Raw genomic sequence first — 18,941 nt, forward strand, 5'->3', positions numbered from 1 at the left:
TCAGAGAATTTCCCTGTATTCTGTTTCATAACAATGTCTTAATAAGGTGTCTTTAATATAATATAAAGCCTTATGTGTTTTGAGGCTATTATTGTCACTGGTTTGATATTTCTTCTTTGTGCTTTTAGTTCTTGCCTGCCTTGGTTTCCTTTCTCCTGCTAATCGTGGTGCTTTAATGACCTGTTCTGTTGTATTATGGGTCCTTATGGGAGCATCTGCTGGATACGTGTCTGCTAAGGTGTACAGATGTAAGCATTACTATTCTTATTCCAAGTTGGTGTGTTAAATATAGAAATTAAAAAGCTTGAAAATTTTAAAAATTGCATCAAGAATTTTAGCTGACCTAGCAAAATATAATTGTGTCTTCGTTACTGTAAAATATTTGTAAAGTGGACTAAATCTAGTTGCCCTAGTAATTATTCTGTCCTTTACTTCCTCAGCATTTAGAGGTCTGAAGTGGAAGACAAATTTCTTGCTGACGGCACTGCTGTGTCCTGGGTTAGTATCTCATGTTCTCTTTTCTCTACACAATTATAGTCTTTCTTATACTTTACCTTGGAAAAATCATTGTACACAATAATGAAGAGTAGAATGGAGGTGAGTGACCACTGTTTTTTCTGTGGCTGCAGCATTCTTTTTTTGGTATATTTGCATTCTTTTCATCTTTTTGTACATCTTAACCCTTAGTACAAAGAGATGGTGATGGTGCTGCAATATTCAATTTTGATCTTTGCTTTTGAAGCAGGTTTCATAAATGCTCATCTCAGTTATGCATCTTCCCTTATATGTCATGTTAGAGTGGCAGCTTATATACCACATTGTGTTACTCTCTTGTCTCTGCCTTCTGTGATTATTTCTTCCTATCTCACCTAGTTACTGCAGTGTCATTAGTGACTGCAGACCCCAGGCAGAGTCATGGTCAGAGAGGGAGTCAGGGTGGTGTTGCACAGGGGCTCTTAGGGAGCTCATCTTGTCCCCTAATTCTAAAGATGCAGAATCAACGTGTTCAAGGTCATACATGAAGTCAGTATTGGAGCTCGGGCTATATACTGTCTTGGCCAAAAAGTTAATTTGGGTTTTTCCATCTTGTGGAACAGCCTGAGTGACCTTTTTGGCCAACCCAATATCCCCGACCAGTGCTCTTCCCATAATCCCTCACCAATAAGGTGCTGACTCATTTTGAGTTTTATCTCCAAATTTTTTAATATGTTTTATCTTAGTCAGCTCGGGCTACCATAACAGAATACCATAGACTGGGTGGCTTAAGCAACAGCCATTTATTTTCTCACAGTTCTGGAGGCTGGGAAGCCCAAGATCAGGGCATCAACAGGATAGGGTCCTGGTGAGTGCTCTCTTCCTGGTCACTGATGGCTGCAATCTTGATGCATCCTTACATGGCAGAGGAAAAGAGAGACACTGAACTCTATGGTATCTCTTCTTGTAAGGGCACTAATGCCATCATGAAGGCTGCACCCTCATGACCTCATCTAAACCTAATTCCTCTCCCAAGGCCCCATTTCCAAACACCATCACATTAGAGATTAGGGTTTTTTTTTTTTAACTTTTTATTTTGTTTTGGGGTATATGTGATTAACAATGTTGTGATAGTTTCAGGTGAACAGTGAAGGGACTCAACCATACATATACATGTATCCATTCTCCCTCAAATTCCTCTCCCATTCAGACTGCCACATGACATTGAGCAGAGTAGGGATTAGGCTTTTAATGTTAGAATTTTGGGGGAAACAATTCAATCCATAGCATATTTCATTAAAAAAATTCTTTCTTTGATATGTTCTGAAGGACAGTTTTTTTTTTAGGAAATGTCATGGATTATATCTTAATTGTTACATGGAACTTAAAAAAAGTTGTGTTTTTTGGCTGCACTGGGACTTCATTGCTGCATGGCTTTCTCTAATTGTGGTGCACAGACTTCCCGTTGTGGTGGCTTCTTCTGTTGTGGAGCAGACTCTAGGCACGTGGGCTCAGTAGCTGCGCCTCATGGGGTTAGTTGCTCCATGGTATGTGAAATCTTCCCAGATCAGGGATCAAACCCCTGTCCCCTGCATTGGCAGGCAGATTCCCTATCACTGAACCACCAGGGAAGTCCTGTTTTGTGGTAATTTAATTTCCATTTGTTGTAAAATTCCCATGTCCTTGATGCTAGAAGTGTGTCACAATAACGCATGTATGTGTGCTCAGTCACTCAGTTGTGTCTGACTCTGTGACTATGGACTGTAGCCCACCAGACTTCGCTGTCCATAGGATTTCCTAGGCAAGAATACTGGAGTGGGTTGCCATTTCCTCCTCCAGGGGATCTTCCCAACCCAGGGATCAAAACTGCATCTCCTGCATCACTTGTATTGGCAGGCAGATTCTTTACCACTGAGCCACCTGGGAAGCCCCATAACAATGGTGGAAATTCTATAATGGAAGTTATATATAATAAATTCAGTTACATTGTATACTAATTAGTGACAAAATGAGAGCAAATGCTCTGTGACTGAGTATAAAGCCATCATCAGTGCAATGCAGTGATAGATGATACATTCAGTAGACTCATAATGTTTTATCTACATGTGGCCTTTTCCCTCAACTCCAGGGAAAGGCTTGAATATTCCAAGTTTGCACATCAAATACATGTACCACAGAGTTTTTGATTTATTTAAAATAAGGACAATGCACTCCTCTCCCCCTTGCCACCTTGAATAGAGCCATCTGCTTTTTCTGTAACTCTTTTCAAGGGAACTAGAATGGGTGGTCTTTCCTGAGCTTTAATACCTTTATGTAAGAAAGCAATGTCCTTGACAATATTTCAGATATTTGTTGCTTCAAGTTCAAGACTCAGATGAATCTGACATTGAGTAACTTTGGCACAAAAGTGCCATTGTGCAGTCATTATACTGGATTGTAATACAAGGGATATTGCGAGCAAGAACTAGTCAATAAACTGTCTACTATTCTCTTCATTATTTAGTTACTCATTCAACCTATTTGTTGTATTTTTGAAAAAAAATTTTTTTTACTATATTTAATGCATTATGCTAGGCACTGGAGAGGAAATAAATGTAAATCTCTCCTGAAATTGCCTTCATGGATTCAGATGAATAATAATGGCCTATTTTTCATCAGACAGATGTTCCATCTCATTGTAAAAAGAAGTTACGTCATTAGAATAGAAAATTTAAAAGAATTAGAATATGCTGTGTCACTAAGCTTGATTAACTAAATTGAACAATTAATGTCTGGAAAAACATTAGCATTTTCACTGCACTATGAGCTGTTTTTATCTCATTTTCTGTGGGATCAATTTTGAAGAATGTTTTACACAGAAAAATTTAAAAATTCAAGTGGATGTCCATAATAACATGGCTCAGGGTTACAGGGACTATGAAATAGTTCAGTATCAAACCATAGTTTTGTGAAAATATTTTTTTTTAATTTGAAAAACACCTGTTAACAGTGGTTGTCCCCAGGTGGGTTTCTGCATGGCTGGGGGAAAGGAGTGTGAAGGAGACTGTTTTATACTTATTTTCACTGTTTCTCTATTTTTATTTTTACTTTTCACATTGTATACCATATATATGTGTTACCTATTTTTAAATAATCTCATTATAAACAACTCATTACCATATATTAAAGTGGAGAGGCAGCATTAAAGGTTACCAGCACAGGTGTTAGAATCAGACACACACACACCCTACACTCTGTACACATAGGGGTTCATTTCCCAATTCTGCCTCTTTCTAATTAATGAGGCCTTGAGTAGGTTTTGAATAAGGCTGCAATGAACATGGGAGTGTAAGCTATCCCTTTGAGATTCTGTTTTCATTTTCTTTTGCATACCCAGAAGTAGGATGGATGAATCATATAGTAATTTTATTTAAAAATTTTGGGGAGAGGACTTCCCTGGCGGTCCAGTGGTTAAGATACCACACTTCCACTGCAAGGGCATGGGTTTGATCCCTAGTTGGGGAAGTAAGATCTCACATGCTGCATGGTGTGGCCAAAAAAAAACTTTTTTGGGGGGGAACCTCCATACTGTTTTCCGTAGTGCCTATACCAATTTAGATTCCCACCAACAGTGCATAAGGGTTCCTTTTTCTCCATATCCTGCCAACAATTGTCTCTTGTCTTTTTGATGATAGCCATTCTGACAGGTGTGAGGTGTTATGGTAGTTTTAATTTGCATTTCCCTGATGATCAGTGATGTAGAACACTTTTCCATATATCTGTTGGCAATTTGTGTGTCTTTGGAAAAATGTGTATTCAGGTCCTCTGCCCCTTTGTTAATTGTTGTTTTTTTGCTATTGAGTTGTTTGAGTTCTTTATATATTTTGGAATTTAACTCCTTATCACATGTATGATTGTGATATATGTGATATCCACACCACACAGTTTGCAGGATCTTAGTTTCTTGACCAGAGATCTAACCCAGCCCTTTGGCAGTGAAAGTGCAGAGTCCTAACCACTGGACTACCAAGGGATTCCCTATCTGTTTTTGAGTATAGCTATCCTAATTATTATGAAGTGATGTTTTATTGTAGTTTTAGCTTATACTTTTTGGTGATTAATGGTATGGAGCCTCTTTTATTACTCATTGGTAATTTGTATATATTCTTTAGCAATATGTCTATTCAAATCCTTTGCCCACTTTAATTTTTAAAAAATAATTAATTTACTTTGGCATGTGGGGTCTTAATTCCCCAACCAGGGATCAAACCTGCGCCTCCTGCATTGTAAGCATAGAGTCTTAACCATTGGACTGCCAGGGAAGTCCCTGCCCATTTTAAAATTGAATTTTTAAAATTATTGAATTATAAGAGTTCTTTATATATTCTGTTAACTAGATACTTATCAGATATATGATTTGTAAATATTTTCATGTCTTCTGTGTGTTGTCATCTCAGTTTCTTGATAGTATTCTTTGAAGTACAAAACTTGAAATTTTTGAAGACATTCATTTACTTTTTCTTTGGTTGCTTGTACTTTAGATATCATATTTAAGAAAGCTAATTCAAGGTCACTAAAATTTATGCTTATGTTTTCTTATAAAAGTTTTCTAGTTTTACGTACTAAATTTTGGTCGTTGGTCCATTTTGAGTTAATTTTTTTGTATATGTGAGAGGTAGGGATCTAACTTCATTCTCTTGTACATGGATATTCAGTTGTCTGGACATTATTTGTTGAAAAGACTCTTCTGCCCCAGTTGAATTGTCTTGAGTCCCTTATTGGAATTCAAATGTCCACAAATATGTGAGCTTATTTCTGAATTCTCAATCCTGTTCCATTAGTCTATGTCTATCCTTAGGCCAGTACTCATCATCTTGGTTATTGTAGATTTTAATAAATTTTGAAATTATGAAGTGAGCGTTCTCCAGCTTTTTTCTTTTTCAGGAATATTTTGGCTATTCTGAAACTTTGCATTTCCATATGAATTTTAGAAAAAGTGAAAGTGTTAGTCTCTCAGTTGTGTCTGACTCTTTCCGATCCCATGGACTGTAGCTTGCCAGGCTCCTCTGTCCATGGGATCCTCCAGACAAGAATATTGGAGTGGGTTGCCATGCCCTTCTCCAGGGGATATTCTGGAACCAGGGATTGAACCCAGGTCTCCCACACTGCAGGCAGATTCTTTACTGCTGAGCTACCAGGGAAGACCCTATGAATTTTAGAAAAAGCTTTTCAATTTCTTCAAATAGCTGACTGGAATTTTGATAAGGTTACATGGAATCTGCAGGTCAGTTTGGGGGATATTGCCATCTTACTATTAAATCTTTAATTAATGAACACAGGATGTCTTTTCATTTATTTGGTCTTCTTTAATTCCTTTCAATTACATTATACTTTGTGTGATTTCAGGTCTGTTAAATTTACTGAGACTTGTGTTATGGTCTAACATATGGTCTACCCTCGAGAATGTTCCATATACACTTAGAAGAATGTGTATTCTGCTGACAATCAGTGGAGTGTTCTACAGATGTTTGTTAGGTCTAGTAGGTGTACACCATTGTTAAAGTCTTTCATTTCCTTGTTGATTTTCTATCTAGTTGTTCTATCCATTATTGAAAGTGGGTATTCAAGTCTCCAACTATCGTTGTTGAATTGTCTGTTTCTTCCTTCAGTTCTATCAGTTTTTGCTTCATATATTTTTTGGATTCTGCTGTTATGTATATATGTATTTATAATTTTTTTTATAATTGTTATATATATTTTTCCATTTATTTTTATTAGTTGGAGGCTAATTACAATATTGTAGTGGTTTTTGTCATACATTGACATGAATATATGTTCTATATTCTTGATTGACAGTTTTATTGTTTTTTAAAATTATTTGGCTGCGGGGTCTTTGATCTTTGTGTAGCATGCAGGATCTTCTGCTGCAGCACACAAGCTCTTTAGCTGCAGCATGTGGGATCTAGTTTTCTGACCAGGGATTGAACCCAGGTCCTTTGCATTGGGAGTGTGGAGTCCTAGCCACTGGACTACCAGGGAAGTCCTAACACTTTTATTGTTATAGAAGTCCTTCTTTACCTTGCATAATGCTTTTTGTCTTAAAGTCTATTTTGTCTGATAGAAGTATAGCCACTTTAGCTCTCTTTTGGTTACTGTTTGCATGATCTATCTATCTATTGTCTATCTATATATATCTAGAGATCTTATATAGATCTCATATAGTTGACCCTAGAACAACATGGTGGCTAGGTGCCCTGAATCCCTGTACAGTTGGAAATCTGTGTATAACTGTAGAGTCAGCCCTCTGTATCCATGGTTCTGCATCTATGGATTCAACCAATAGCAGATTGTGTAGCACTGCACTATGTATTTATTGAAAAAAATCCATGTATGAGTGGACTCAGGCAGTTCAAACCCATTTTGTTCAAGAGTGAACTATATGTAAAATCATTTCACTTTCAATCTATTTGTTTCTGTGAATCAAAATTGTGTCTCTTGTAGACACCATTTATTTGGATCATTTTTTGGGGTCCCTTTTGCCAACCTCTGCCTTTTAATTGGAATATTTAATCCATGTACATTTAATGAAATTATTGGTAAAGTAGGATTTACATCTGCTATTTTCTCTTTATAAGTTTTAAGTCTTTTTTGCTGTTTCATTAATGTTCTCTGTTGTGTTAAATAAATATTTTTAGTGTACTGTTTTTATTCCCTTATCATTCCTTTTACAGTTTTTTGGTTTGTTTTCAGTAGTTGCATTATGTATTACATTTAATGTTTCAATTGGAAACAATCTAGTTCAGATTAATACCAACTTAATTATAATATTATTAAAAATATTATATGCTCTTATGTAGCTTCTTTCCCTCTTCCCTCCTTTGTGCTGTTATTGTTATACAAGTTGCATCTTAATGCTTTGTGTGCTCATCAACACAGATTTATAATTACTGCATTATGCAGTTGCCTTTTAAATTTGATAGGCAAAAGAGGAGTTTTAAATAACATTTTATATCATGGGACCTTGAACAAGCTATTTTACCTTTCTGATCTTAGGCTTCTTTATCTGCAGTATGGAAATAATGGTATTATATATTTCATATGATTGTTGTGAGGATTAAATGAGATAATGTATTAAAGCTTTTGTAAGTGCCTAGCACATAATAAGTAAGTGTTAGTTGCTCAGTCGTGCCTGACTCTTTGCGACCCCATGGACTGCAGTCCACCAGGCTCCTCTCTCCATGAGATTTTCCAGGCAAGGATACTGGAGTGGGTTGCCATTTCCTTCTCCAGGGGATCTTCCCAACCCAGGGATCGAACCCAGGTCTCCTGCACTGCAGGTAGATTCTTTATTGACTGAGTTACAAGGGAAGCCCAATAATAAGTGTTTAATAAAGTACATAATAAGCACATAATAAGTGTTTAATAAATGGTAACTGGTTTATTAGCTACTATTTTCTTCCACTAACAGGCCTTTGCTCAAGCTGTTCCATCTATTTTGTTCCAATTTTCCAATGCCAAATTTGCATTCATTCTTTAATTTCCAGCTCACCACCACTTTCATGTTTTAAAATTGTACAATATCTATTACCGTTATTACAATGCCCACCACAGTATTCCTCAGATTGAGTTATTAATGATATGTCTTATCTCTCATTTTACATTCTAAGACTCATGTGAGTGAGTGTCTTATTCATTTTTGTATCTTTCACAGTGTGTAGCCCAGTGCCTTATTTGAAGTGTAAGTGGTTTATAGAGTGTAAGTGTTCAGTAAATGATTGAATCATGTGAAGAATTTAAAATGCAAGACAGGTTCAGTTTCCTATTTCTGTTAGTAGAACTGAACACAGTTTAAAAGCAATAAACCAGACATGATACAAAATACATATTCTCTTCAAGAGGTTTAGGGGCTTAAGTAGATGAGAGGGAGAATCTCAAGGTACTGGGATTCTTATTTGTTAGAATGTGGTAGGTTGAAAGAGTTTCAGTGCCTCATGGTATGGACATGGACAATGTAAAAATGGTTTTGAACTTAAATGGAGAAGCAGTTAAATTAATGAGCATACACTTCCTAAGAGAAATTGAAAAAAGTAAAATTATTAAATGATGTCATTTTGCTGCATGTAGCCCCAAGAGTGGTAGGTAAGAAAGAGAAGAGTCAGCAGAGGTTGATGGGCATGTACCCAAACTTTAAAATTAGAAGAAGGAAGGTTGAATTGTAGTACTCAGTATTAGCTAAGTGACTTTGGATAAGTCCTATAACCTTTCTGATTGTCCATTTCCTTGTGTGTAATGCTTGTGTCACAGAGCCATTTAGAGAAGTAAATGAACTAATGGATTGTGAAATTGTTTTGTGAACTACAAAGCATTTTTGGCCACTCTCTTCTTCTGTGTTCCTACTGTTTTATATCTATTATCTGCTATAATATTTCCTATGTTATAATTTGTTTGTCTCTGTCCCCCACTAGACTGAGCTTTTTCAGAGCAAGGATTTTTGTTTTATTTATCTTGGAACACCAGGGCCTAACTCATAGGTACTCAATAAATGTTTGATGAATGTGTGAATAAATGTTTCAAGTAGGAGATGGACCCGGGAGACCTCTTAAGTTTCCTTCTGGTTTTGCTGTTTAAGATTCTATGAAAAGGTCTAGAAATAATTAGACATCGACAAAGGAAGAAATACTTAGAATATAAAAACATGAAATGGAAGGACAGCTACAGAATTGTTAAACACATATTAGCATTCTAGAGTGTACTTTCAAAAGGGAAATCGTTGAGACGGGTTAATTGAGTTTATATATAAGAAAGAAGGTTATGATTTGTCAACTGAGAAGTAATTTTTCTGGTTATGGAAAGATAACAGCTAAAATGAATCTTTCCAAAGCTAGAAAATGTGGCAGAGGAATATTGCGGCTAAACAAATTCATTAGAGCAGAAAGGTATTAAAAAAACATTTGAGGAAGTATGGTTAAATCATGGGAAACTAAACTCCCTTATTGAGAAGCCAGAAACTGATGAGACATAAGGTGGAGGTTTTATTGTTGTACATGCTGTTGTTTGAAAGGACTGGAAGCTATATCTCCAACAGGAGCAAAGTATGAGCCTTTAAAGAGCAGAATAGATACGCCTACTGAAAAAAGTGTTAATAGAAGAGTCTGTAAATGCAAGGAGGAAAGGTGAAGTAGAAATAGTAAAATGAAAGAATAAATGGATAAAAAGGAATAAAAGAATAAAATGAAAGAAGGTTTAGAAAGGATAAAATCACTTATAATGAGGGATGGGGAAGGATCCAAAACAATGATCCTAAGTAAGAAATTGAAAATAGATGGAAAATACGAAGGAAGCCTTAAAATACTAGAACTGGAATGGGCCTTGAGAGAATTTACAGCTGAAGACTGAAATCAGAGATTCTCTAAACAGTAGACCTCAAAGCCTAACCTGGTGCAGCATCAAGTGGCTGTCACCACACTCCCTGTCTCTGATCTTTGACAAAATGTTTTGGGGAGGAGAAGGTAGATGCGATTGGTCTGGTTGGTTCCTACTGTAGAGGCTTTATTATAGCACAGTGGGATGGAGAAAGCTTGCTGTGAAACACACACACACACACACACACACACACACACACACACACACACATCTGAGTAAGAATCCCAGCTCTGCCTCTTTTCAGCTGTTTGATCTTCAGCAAATTACTTACTGTCCCTAAAAGATATTCAGAAAGAACTCTATCCATGTAACTTCTCTTTTACATTTACCTGGGTTGATCATTAATTTTCCTTTTTTTTCTTGCCTGTTCTTCATTTCTTTCTCTTTTTAAACTGCTTTCTATGACGTTTCATCAGCTTTATCTTGCAACCCTTTTACTAAGGTTTATATTCACCTTGTCATTTTTTTTTAAATTGGAGTATAGTTGATTTATAGTGTGTTACAGGTGTACAGAACAGTGATTCAGTTATACATGTATCTATCTACCATATATATATATATTCTTTTTCACAGTCATTTCCATATAGGTTATTATAAAATATTGAGTATCATTTCTTGTGCTACATAGTAGGTTCTTGCTGATTGTCTATTTTATATATAGTAGTGTGTATATATGGGCTTCCTAGGTGGCGCTAGTGGTAAAGAACCTGTCTGCCAATGCAGGAGACACAGGAGACACGGGTTCAATCCCTGGGTTGGGAAGATCCCCTGGAGGAGGAAATGGCAACCCACTTCACTATTCTTGCCTGGAAAAATTCCATGGACAGAGAGGCCTGGTAGGCTACATGTGTTAATCCCGACCTCCTGATTTATTCCTCTCCTCGCCTTTCCTTCCTGATAGCTGAGTTGGTAAAGCATCCACCTGCAATGCCGGAGACCCTGGTTCGATTCCTGGGTCAGGAAGACCCGCTGGAGAAGGGAAAGGCTACCCACTCCAGTATTCTGGCCTAGAGAATTCCATGGACTGTATAGTCCATAGGGTCTCAAAGAGTCAGACACCACTGAGCAACTTTCACTTCACTTTCCCCTTTGATAACCATAAGTTTATTTTCTATGTCTGTCTCTTTCCATTTTGTAAATAAGTTTATTATTATTATTATTATTTTTAGATTTCACATACAAGTGCCTCTGGTCATACTTTGAATTCCTAAGACCTCTTCCAGGGAATTCCCTGGCAGTCCAGTGGTTAGGGCTCTGTGCTTCTGTTGCAGGGGGCACAGGCTGGATCCCTGGTCGGGGAAGCTAAGATGCTGCAAGTCCTGTGGCACAGCCGACACAAAAGCAAAAACACAACAGCAAGAACTCTTCCATTTTCTCAAAAGTCTTAAAAAATTTCCTCTTCCTGTCTCATGGCTGCAATGTCTCCTCTGATTTCTCTGAGGATCTTAAATTGTCTTGGTAAAGTTTTTACCTGAGCTTCAGGAATCTTCTCTAAGGAACTAACCCTCCTGTCTTCTGCAGGGGTTGTGAAGTGACATTGTTTGGTTCTGCAGAGTTGGGGGGTGGGGGACAGAATCTGCAGGTCTGTCAGCATCTCAGGCTGACTTTGAACCAGTCATTCTGGTTTTAGCCACTCCTTCATCCCTACCTGTAGAGGTACCTGGCACCACAAATTCCCAAGCCTTTTTGGAGCTCTGTGGTATAAATTGAGTTGCCTCTCAGCTTTTTCTACTGACGACTTAGGATACAAGTTCGCACTCCAACTAACTTAGTTATTATTTGTCTGCTCTCTGGTTTCCAAACTTTGCTGTTAATGTCTTCTCCCCTTTACAACATCCCCCAATCCTTATGCCTTTAAAAAATTCTTTTGCTATAATTTTATCAGGGTTTTGATGAGGGAGCAGAACTAAAGATGCATTCAATGTGCCATCTTTAACCCAAAGTCTTTTAATTCTTCATGTCTTTTGTATCCATTCTTTACATTTTAACCATCATCACATTGTACAGATTCTTAACACTTTATATCTAGGCTCCTTGCCTCTAGTATCTCCTCCCTTAGATTTGTCCTTTGGAATGCTGTATATTCAACTTTCCGGAAAATTGCATGGAGTACCTCACAGCTTTGAGTGTAAAAACCCTTTAGTTGCTTCCTGGTGTTGACAGGATAAAGTCTATATTCCTTAACTGGACATTCAAAGCCTTCCACAATCTAACTTCTGCCCATCTTTTCAACCTCATCATTTAGGCTTTCAGAAACACTCATGGGACTTCCCTGGTAGTCCAGTGGTTAAGATTCCATGCTCCCAATGCAGGGGGCCTAGGTTCAATCCCTGAATGGGGAACTAGATCCCACATGCAACAACTGAGACCCAGTGTAGCCAAAGAAATAAATGTTAAAAAAGAGGAAGAGATAAATCCCTGTCAGAAACACTCACATCCGCACCACTGATACCCATACTCACATGTAGCTGTGATTAAACTTGTCTGGAACATCTACAGGCATAGTAGCTGGGCTTGCCTGGTGAGTTATCCATTAGACTTAGGGGTTGACCTGCTGATTTTGAATGGTTAATTTAAACACTTTGTTTTATTTTGGGGGAAAATTTAAATTATTTTATTGTAAAATTTATACAAAATAAACCATAAGCACACAGTTAAACTTTAAACAGAATTAAGCCAGTCCATAAAACATTTCAAATAAAAAAGTAATAAAAACCTTATCAGTTCATTTGAAATTATTCATCTTTAGATACATGATGGTTTATTTCCTAGATTTAGAATAGTGATCTCCATTACACTTAGGCTGTAAAATATTAAATACTATTTTTAAAAGACAGATTCTTTTAAAAGTTTTTTTTCATTTTATTTTTTTCCCATTTATTTTTATTAGTTGGAGGCTAATTACTTTACAATATTGTAGTGGTTTTTGCCATACATTGACATGAATCAGCCATGGATTTACACATATTCCCCATCCCGATCCCCCCTCCCACCTCCCTCCCCTTATTTTTTAAATTATGGAAGTATAACACATTTACAGGAGACTTGGAAAGTACAAAACAAAGTTATATGTAGTTCCACTATATATTATAATTATTTTTTAAGTAGATAAATTAAGATTTTTAGGGGAACTTTCAATATCAAACTCTAAAACACTAATAGAATGAATAGACAGAAAAGTAGAAGGACATAGTAGACCTGAAAAGCAGTATGAACCAATTCAACATAATTAAGATGACAAAACCCACTACAATATTCTAAAGTAATTAGCCTCCAACTAATAAAAATAAATGAAAAAAAATTTATACAGTTTTCACATAGCAGCAGGACACAAATTCTATTCAAGTTCCGTAGACTATAAGCCAGGAGACACTGTAACATATCCAGGGACATAAGGTGCAAAAATTTCATGGTCTAAAGGTATTGAATTCATGTAGAGAAAAAACAGATTCTTATACTCAAGGATTAGCAAACACTTGCAAAGTGATCACCAAAATCTTTGTCAACAAAATTGTAAATCCAGAATACAAAAATCTACTTGAAATAATCTAACCAAATACTAAATTACCTAAATGAGACTCAGTTTCTGAGGTGGTATCAAGAGGAAAAAAATCTTATTTACATACAAGTTTGTATACACAAGTAGTTTTTTGTCAATATACGTTTTAAAATTTTTTTATTGAAATATAGTTGAATTACAGTGTTGTGTTAATTTCTGTTGTACAGCAAAGTGATTCAGTCACACACACTCATACAGGTTTGGCCAAAAAGTTCGTTCAGATTTTTCCATGACATCTTAAATTCTCTTCATATTCTTTTTCCATTATGGTTATCACAGGATATTGAATATAGTCCTCTGTGCTATACAGTAGGACCTTGTTGTTTATTCATTCTGTGTATACCAGTTTGCATCTGCTAATCCCAAAACTCCCACTCCTACCGCCTCCCACCCCCACTTTGGCAAATATACTTTTTTAGAAAAAAATCAAACTGGCCACCATTCCCAAAAATGTTTCTTACACTATGCTGGAATTTAAAAGGACTTTTAATAACTTTGAGCCCTATCTGCACTACATGTGAAACAGCTTTTAAGCTTTCTCTACCTCCTGTACTGAAGGTAAAAAAAAAAAAGCTGAAAATGTCTGCATGATAGTAAACATTTTCCCCCATCACTTAGAGATATTATTAGAAATTGTATGGCAGAATCTTTGTTAGGAAGGCTCTGAAAAACAAAAAGGTATGTGTAAGATAATTTTTAATGAACTTTCTTACAGGAAATCATTGTAAAACTCTTGGTTTTAAATGAATACTTGTTTGACAAGAGGCTTCATATAGCCCATTTCAGTCTAGTATTCTAAAATCTGTTTTTAATATATGTATTTTCTTAATTGTGTTTATTGCATATTGTTTTTCGATGGTATATTATTCCACACCTTATTTATTTTCTGCTAGGCTCTGGAACTGCAAAGACAAGTGGGATGTAGAAATTATGTCCTGTAATAAACTGCTATCTTGTTATATATATGGTATTGAGTTTAAGCTCCAACTCAATAACTGGGTTTACACAGAATGATTTAATATTCTTCTAGGGTTTAATGTTCTAACATTCATATCAAGTATGTTTATAACATTTTCCTGAAATTGTAACATTTTCTGATGGTTTTTCTACCCTAGTGTGGTCTTTGTTGACATCTTCATCATGAATTTAATTCTTTGGATTGAAGGGTCATCATCTGCTATCTCATTTGGTACCTTGATAGGAATCCTTGCATTGTGGTTTGGAATTTCAGTGCCATTAACATTTTTGGGTGCATACGTTGGAAGTTTCCAAAAGGTAAACTTTTAAAATACTGCTTTTAACCATTGAATGATGTCTGAAATAATCCCTCGGTGTGAATAGACTATACAGGAAATGGAAGATGTACCATTGGAGAAAATGACAAAGAATAATCATAGGGATAAAAGATTTTTTACAAACTTTAAATGAAAGACAGTAACACTTTAAAAGACATTCTTTAATGTATTTCACATTTTATGGGTTGTTTATATTTCCCTCTCTCTGATGGGCAAAATTTAAAAGATATATTATAGGAAGGCTGACTTTAAGAAAGTCAGAAAAATAATGAGATTATATAGTTGCGGGAAGAAAGCCAAGATACAATCCAAGAAATGGGTTCTGTTGATGGATTTTTTTTCTGTTATGGTTTATCCCAGGATATTGAATATAGTTCCCTGTGTTATATAGTAGGATCTTGTTTATCCATTCTCTGTGCAGTAGTTTGCATCTTCTCACCCAGTTTACAGATTTGAAGATAGCCTATTCAACATATAGGGAAAAGGAACAGTATACCAAAAAGACTAAATGAGGCCACACTACAAAAGGGTTGTATTATGAGGACATAGTGTGAATTTGCAGGGGAGAAGTCAGACAAGACAAAACAGGAAGTGGAGTTCCACATAGAGCAGAAAAAGAAAAATTTCTGAAAACTATTGACAAATTTTCAGAGACAAATTATTAGACAAATTCTAAGAGAGAACTTTTTGACGTCATATATTATTTTACATTGAAACAGTCACTAGTAAGTTTTGTCCAATATCTCCCTTGAAATGTGTAAGGAAAGATAAACATCCTTATTGTTTAGCTGTGTCCTATCTAACATGGTGGCCACTCAACAACTATGGTTTTTGAGTACTTGGAATGTGGCTAGTCTGAATTATGTGCTGTAAGTATAAAATACACACTGGTTTTCAACCACTTAGAACAACAACAACAAGAGGAATGTAAAATATCTTGATTAATAATTTTTATATCGGTCACAAATGTGAATGATACTATTTGGGCATGTTAGATCATTAGATCAATTAAAATATATCAATAAATTGATTCCACCTTTTTAAAATGCACCTACGAAACTGGATACTGCATTTGTGGCTTGCATCATAGTAAGCATTGGTCTAGCCTTTGCCCATATAATTGCTCTTGAAAATGTTCAGATTCAAGATTGTGTATTGTGATGCTGTCTGTATAAATTTACTTCTGTTTTATTTCATTCTGATTTTCACTTGATTTATTTTCGAGCAGCTTGACTATCCAGTTAGTACAAACCTGATTCCTCGTCAGATTCCTCACCAGGCTTTCATTAGAAGACCATTTTTTAGTGTCGTCATCGGTGGCGTTTTACCTTTTGGTTGTATTTTTATCCAACTATTTTTTATTCTAAACAGCATTTGGTGAGTATCATAAATTCTTTTTTTTTAGCTTATTTATTTTTAAATTGAAGGATAATTGCTTTACAGAATTTTGTTGTTTTCTGTCAAGCATCAACATGAATCAGCCATAGGTATTCATATCTTCTTAATCTCCAAAATATTAATTGTTAATAAATTAATTTTCCTTTATGTCGAGGTTGAATTCTGGTATAGTAAGACTTCATGTGATACCCTGTTTTATCTAGGAAATAGCAATCTGACCCAAGGGAATTTCCTAGGAAACTAAGACTTAATTTACAACATTTTAAAGCCACTTTTGGATGGAAATGTCTATAAAGGTTTCCTTTTTGAAAATTAATAGCCTCTTTTTAATCCTTTCCAGGTGACTTAGAAAAGTTGGTCTCAAACCATACTTCTCTGAGACTTTGCAGGGGGTTGAATAGGGGTGTCCCTTGGAGGCAGGTACCTAAAGATGGAAGGGGCAGCTCTGATTTGTATCTGTTTTCCATACAGGCCTCCCGTGCAAGAGTTCATTTATTTTCTCTGCTAAAGATAACGTGAATAGCACTGATTTTGGGTCTTTATCTGTACTGAACTATAAGTAATGGTTTTCTATCTTCCTTTCTGTCAACTGTTAGTTCTGCTGTCAGATGCCTTTTCCTTATAGCCTTACTCTTTTTATCTGCTACTTTTAATCTGTTGTAATTTAAGAATTCTAATAATCAATATGGAGCTTCCCAGGTAGCTCAGTTGTAAAGAATCCGCCTGCCAGTGCAGGAGATGCAGGAACCTCAGGTTTGATCCCTGGGTCAGGAAGATCCCCCTGGAAGAGGAAATGGCAACCCACTCCAGTATTCTTGCCAGGAGAACGTCATGGACAGAGGACCCTGGTGGGCTACAGTCCATGGAGTCGCAAAGAGTTGGACACAAGCTGAGCACACACGCACCAATAACCAATATAGAAATGCATGTGAAGTAAAAACCAGTGCTCTCTGATTAAAGTGCTACAGTTTTAGTGCCCCTGCTTTGTGACAGCTATTTCAGTTGCTCCAAGTCCCTTTTTTTTTCTTACATCCTGATTCTTGACAGCATTTTGGTTTTGGGAGCTGCCAAGTGGAGTTTACTCTGGAAGGATTTTTGGAGATGGGGCAAATGCACAATAAAATAAAATGCAGTCACCAATTGTGCATGTTTATAACACTTTTGTCCCAAAAGAATCTTCTAGACAAAGCTTTGATGTCCTAGGAAATTAGGTTTAATCATAAACATTAATTGCACACCTTTTATAAACAGCACTGTATCAAAGTTGTTTGAAAGATAAACAGTAAAATCTGTTACCTTGTCAGCAACTAAATATTTAACATGCTGCAAAATAGATTATAGTAACCAAATTTTGCAGATGTTTTTGATGGGAAAGTATTTGTAAAGCAAAACTGAAAGATTCTTTGAAGTGTTAGTCACTCAGTCGTGTCTGACTCTCTTTGCGACCCCATGGGCTGTGGCCCACCACGCTCCTCTGTCCATGGAATTCTCCAGGCAAGAATACTGGAGTGGGTTGCCATGCCCTTATTCAGGAGATCTTCCTGACCCAGGGATTGAACCCGGGTCTCTCATATTGCAGGCAGATTCTTTACTGTTTGAGCCAAGATTCTTTAGATGATTTAATTTTTGTTTCAATGAGAAACCAGGGTGCTTTTTGTGTACAAGCACAAAGTGTACAACTTTGTATATATTTATGAACTCTAGACATGATTCTCCCCAACCCCCATCCTTCATCCTCCCCCCCAGGTGTATATTTTACATGAGGTTTTAAAATGGAATATTGATCAGTTCACCAGTTTCTTCTCTTCAGAAGGCTTTTTGAAATGTCTATTTCTTATCCCAGTTTAGTCAGCTTGCTCTATAATAATGAAAGGAATTACTTCATTCCTTTGAAGTTTGGCCTAAATGTAATCTACACACTGATATTTTTAAAGATGCATGTTTGAAAGTAGATTTCATGAATTATGTGTGTTGTGCTATAAAGACCAATTTGGAGAAGCTACCTGTTAATAGACCTCCAAAGACAAAATTTGATTCTGTGGTTTTCTGTTATATAATATAGTTGCTGGTATTTATGCCATTTGCAACTTTCTGTTTCTAAAGTCACCAGCCCAGGTGGGATGCATGAGACAAGTGCTCGGGCCTGGTGCACTGGGAAGACCCAGAGGAATCGGGTGGAGAGGGAGGTGGGAGGGGGAACGGGATGGGGAATACGTGTAAATCTATGGCTGATTCATATCTATGTGTGACAAAACCCACTGAAATGTTGTGAAGTAATTAGCCTCCAACTAATAAAAAAAATAAAATAAAATAAATAAAAAAAAAAAGAAAACATGTTTTCAAATGTGTATAGAGAAAATTGATGGGTTTCAAGTGAACACTAAATTATAGGAGCAGACAAATATTGGTAAGTAGCAATACTGTTTCTGATGAGAGAGAACATGGCCAAATTCTGAAGCTGTGTAGGTGAGGGAATATACATATATATTTGATACTACATGGATACTACATGGATTTGATGATATTACATGAATAGATGAAGTTTGGAATGAAAATCTCAAGATGAGAAAAGTGTGTGACAGTTTACTGTTTAGAGTTGGATGGATCTTTCTGTGTGTATCCTTAAGTTAAAGCTTATTTTAAAATTGTCATTTTTCTTTTCAGGTCTCATCAGATGTACATCATGTTTGGCTTCCTTTTCTTAGTCTTTATAATTCTTCTGATTACTTGTTCTGAAGCTACCATTCTGCTGTGTTATTTTCATTTGTGTTCTGAGGTAAAGACATAAGAAACTAATAATACATCTGAAGCTT

The 18,941-nt window shown here is 36.2% G+C and overlaps 1 protein-coding gene across 1 annotated transcript in view; it reads left to right on the forward strand.

Annotated features, from left to right (window-relative positions):
- LOC133052044 (transmembrane 9 superfamily member 2-like) overlaps nucleotides 1-18,941 on the forward strand; it is an 83,250-nt gene that overhangs the window by 42,235 nt on the left and 22,074 nt on the right. The window contains exons 11-15 of the mRNA XM_061136786.1: nucleotides 129-248; nucleotides 441-498; nucleotides 14,551-14,710; nucleotides 15,959-16,107; nucleotides 18,793-18,904. Of these exons, the coding sequence (XP_060992769.1) occupies nucleotides 129-248; nucleotides 441-498; nucleotides 14,551-14,710; nucleotides 15,959-16,107; nucleotides 18,793-18,904 (599 nt within the window). The remainder of the gene's footprint in view (nucleotides 1-128; nucleotides 249-440; nucleotides 499-14,550; nucleotides 14,711-15,958; nucleotides 16,108-18,792; nucleotides 18,905-18,941) is intronic.

The sequence above is a fragment of the Dama dama genome, chromosome X (assembly GCF_033118175.1).
Source record: "Dama dama isolate Ldn47 chromosome X, ASM3311817v1, whole genome shotgun sequence".
Taxonomy (NCBI): domain Eukaryota; kingdom Metazoa; phylum Chordata; class Mammalia; order Artiodactyla; family Cervidae; genus Dama; species Dama dama.